The sequence below is a fragment of the Anomaloglossus baeobatrachus genome, chromosome 6, assembly GCF_048569485.1.
Source record: "Anomaloglossus baeobatrachus isolate aAnoBae1 chromosome 6, aAnoBae1.hap1, whole genome shotgun sequence".
In the NCBI taxonomy this organism is placed as follows: domain Eukaryota; kingdom Metazoa; phylum Chordata; class Amphibia; order Anura; family Aromobatidae; genus Anomaloglossus; species Anomaloglossus baeobatrachus.
In genome coordinates this window covers 132034313-132036479 of record NC_134358.1, presented here as the reverse complement: position 1 = coordinate 132036479, position 2167 = coordinate 132034313, and the positions used below count along the sequence as shown (strand labels likewise).

Below are 2167 nucleotides of genomic sequence, written 5' to 3'. Positions count from 1 at the left end.
ATTCGTATGACCTACCTGCCCATATAAACTGATCCCACAGCAGATTCTCTATACATAAAACCTATGACTGAATTGGATTAATAAAATTTATACTGCTCTTTAAAGGGTTAAGCTTACTTATTCACTGCAGCGTCGGCAGTCCCAGTATTTGCCCCTAAAAGTCTCCCTGTGCCTAGAAATAACGCCGAGGGCAGCCCTCACCGCCGCCCGCACAGAGCCTGCGCCGACTGTTACCATAGTGACGAGCGCAGCGCGCCGACTGGTGACAGGCATGTCAGGGAGCACAGGGCAGTGACGTAAGCGGCGGGGATGCGGTCACCTGCAGCACACTGAACATGGAGGAATCCCGGGCGGAGGAGACCGGACAGGACGAGGCTGAGGGTCAGGATGGAGAGGAGGAGGAAGGAGGAGGCTGCGGGGAAGATGAAAGTCAGAGGGCGGAGCAGGAGGCGGGGCCAGCTCCTCTCAGACCCTCCGTGCTGGACATTCAGGTGTGTGGGGTCCCGGGCTGCGCCCCCCGCTCCCGGAGAATCTGCCGGCGGCGCCCTGTCTGCAGCCTGTATCCTATGCAGTGTTGTAACGCTCTCTCTGTGCAAAAAGCACAAGATGCCCTGTACATGTCCTGTGTGTGTGTGTACCCTGTACATGCTATATATATTCACACCATGTCCTGTGTGTGTACCCTGTACATGCTATATATATTCACACCATGTCCTGTGTGTGTATATACCCTGTACATGCTATATATATTCACACCATGTCCTGTGTGTGTGTGTGTGTGTGTGTACCCTGTACATGCTATATATATTCACACCATGTCCTGTGTGTGTGTGTGTGTGTACCCTGTACATGCAGGGCCGGATTAAGGTTGGTGGGGGCCCCTGGGCAGAAAATCTGGTGGGGGCCCCATAACGTTAACATTTTTAGCCATAACAGTAGAGCGCGAACCGTAGCATTTAGATATAAATGCAATGAACATTTATCTTCTCCTGTTCTGCCACATTCAGATTTACAGTACTACAATACACACACAGTCCAGGATAAATCACAGCTGTCCACTTACACACAGAAAGTAGAGTTAAGGCTGCTTTACACATTTCGATCTCGTATGCGATCGCACACGCCCTCATCGTATGTGCGGAACAGGCAATTTGTTGCCCGTGTCGCACAAACGATTAACCCCCGTCACACGTACTTACCTTCCAAATGACCTCGCTGTGGGCGGCGAACATCCACTTCCTGAAGTGAAAGGGACGTCACACAGCGGCCGGCCAATAGAAGCGGAGGGGCGGAGATGAGCGGGACGTAAACATCCCGCCCACCTCCTTCCTTCCGCATTGCCCGTGGGACGCAGGTAAGCTGCAGTTCATCGTTCCCGGGGTGTCACATGGAGCGATGTGTGCTGCCTCAAGAACAATGAACAAAGAGACGTTCAATTTTTAGAAAATGAACGACGTGTCAGCAATCAACGTTTTAACGCACAATCAGGGTCGCACGTAGCTGTCACACACTACAATATCACTAACGATGCCGGATGTGCGTCACTTACGACGTGACCCCGCCGACACATCGAAAGATATATTGTAGCGTGTAAAGCCCGCTTTTGTCACATATTTTTTATTGATCCCAATGTTAAGGCAGCCAGGGCCAGCTCCAGGGTTTTGTGGCCTCCGGGTGAAAGAGTCTCAGTGGACCCCATCCACACACAGACACGCACATCCACACACAGACACGCACATACACATACAGGCAAGCGTATATACATATTTGAAGACAAATTCAGAAAAATACATATAAACAGACAAATATATGCACAGTTATATACACTGACATACATGCAGACACAGATGCATTAGGGCTCGTGCGCACGTTGCGTAATTACATGCATTTACGCTGCGTATAGCACTGCAGTGTAAATGCATGCGTCCTGCGTCCCCTATACAATCTATGTAGATTGTGCATGAGACGTGCACCCATTGCTTTTATGAACGCAGCGATTTGGGTGCTAAAATGTTGACCCAAATCCGTGCGTTCATAAAATGAGCATGTCAATTATTCCGTGCGCTATGGATGCAGCTCCCGCTCTGTCTATGGTGGGGGCAGCAGCCAGAGCGCAGGAAATCGGATTTTCTGTACAGAATAACTGCATCCATTATGCAGTGTTTCT

The 2167-nt window shown here is 50.2% G+C and overlaps 1 protein-coding gene across 3 annotated transcripts in view; it reads left to right on the top strand.

Annotated features, from left to right (window-relative positions):
- Positions 1–276: 276 nt before the first annotated feature.
- Positions 277–2167, top strand: part of UBXN2B (UBX domain protein 2B) — a 101736-nt gene continuing 99845 nt past the window's right edge. For 2 of the 3 annotated variants that reach the window (XR_012754676.1, XM_075353252.1), the window contains exon 1: positions 277–491. Coding sequence is in view for 2 of the 3 variants with exons in the window: in XM_075353252.1 (XP_075209367.1) it covers positions 336–491 (156 nt within the window). In the remaining variant the exon portion in view is untranslated. The remainder of the gene's footprint in view (positions 492–2167) is intronic. The other variant, XM_075353253.1, reaches the window with a different exon arrangement.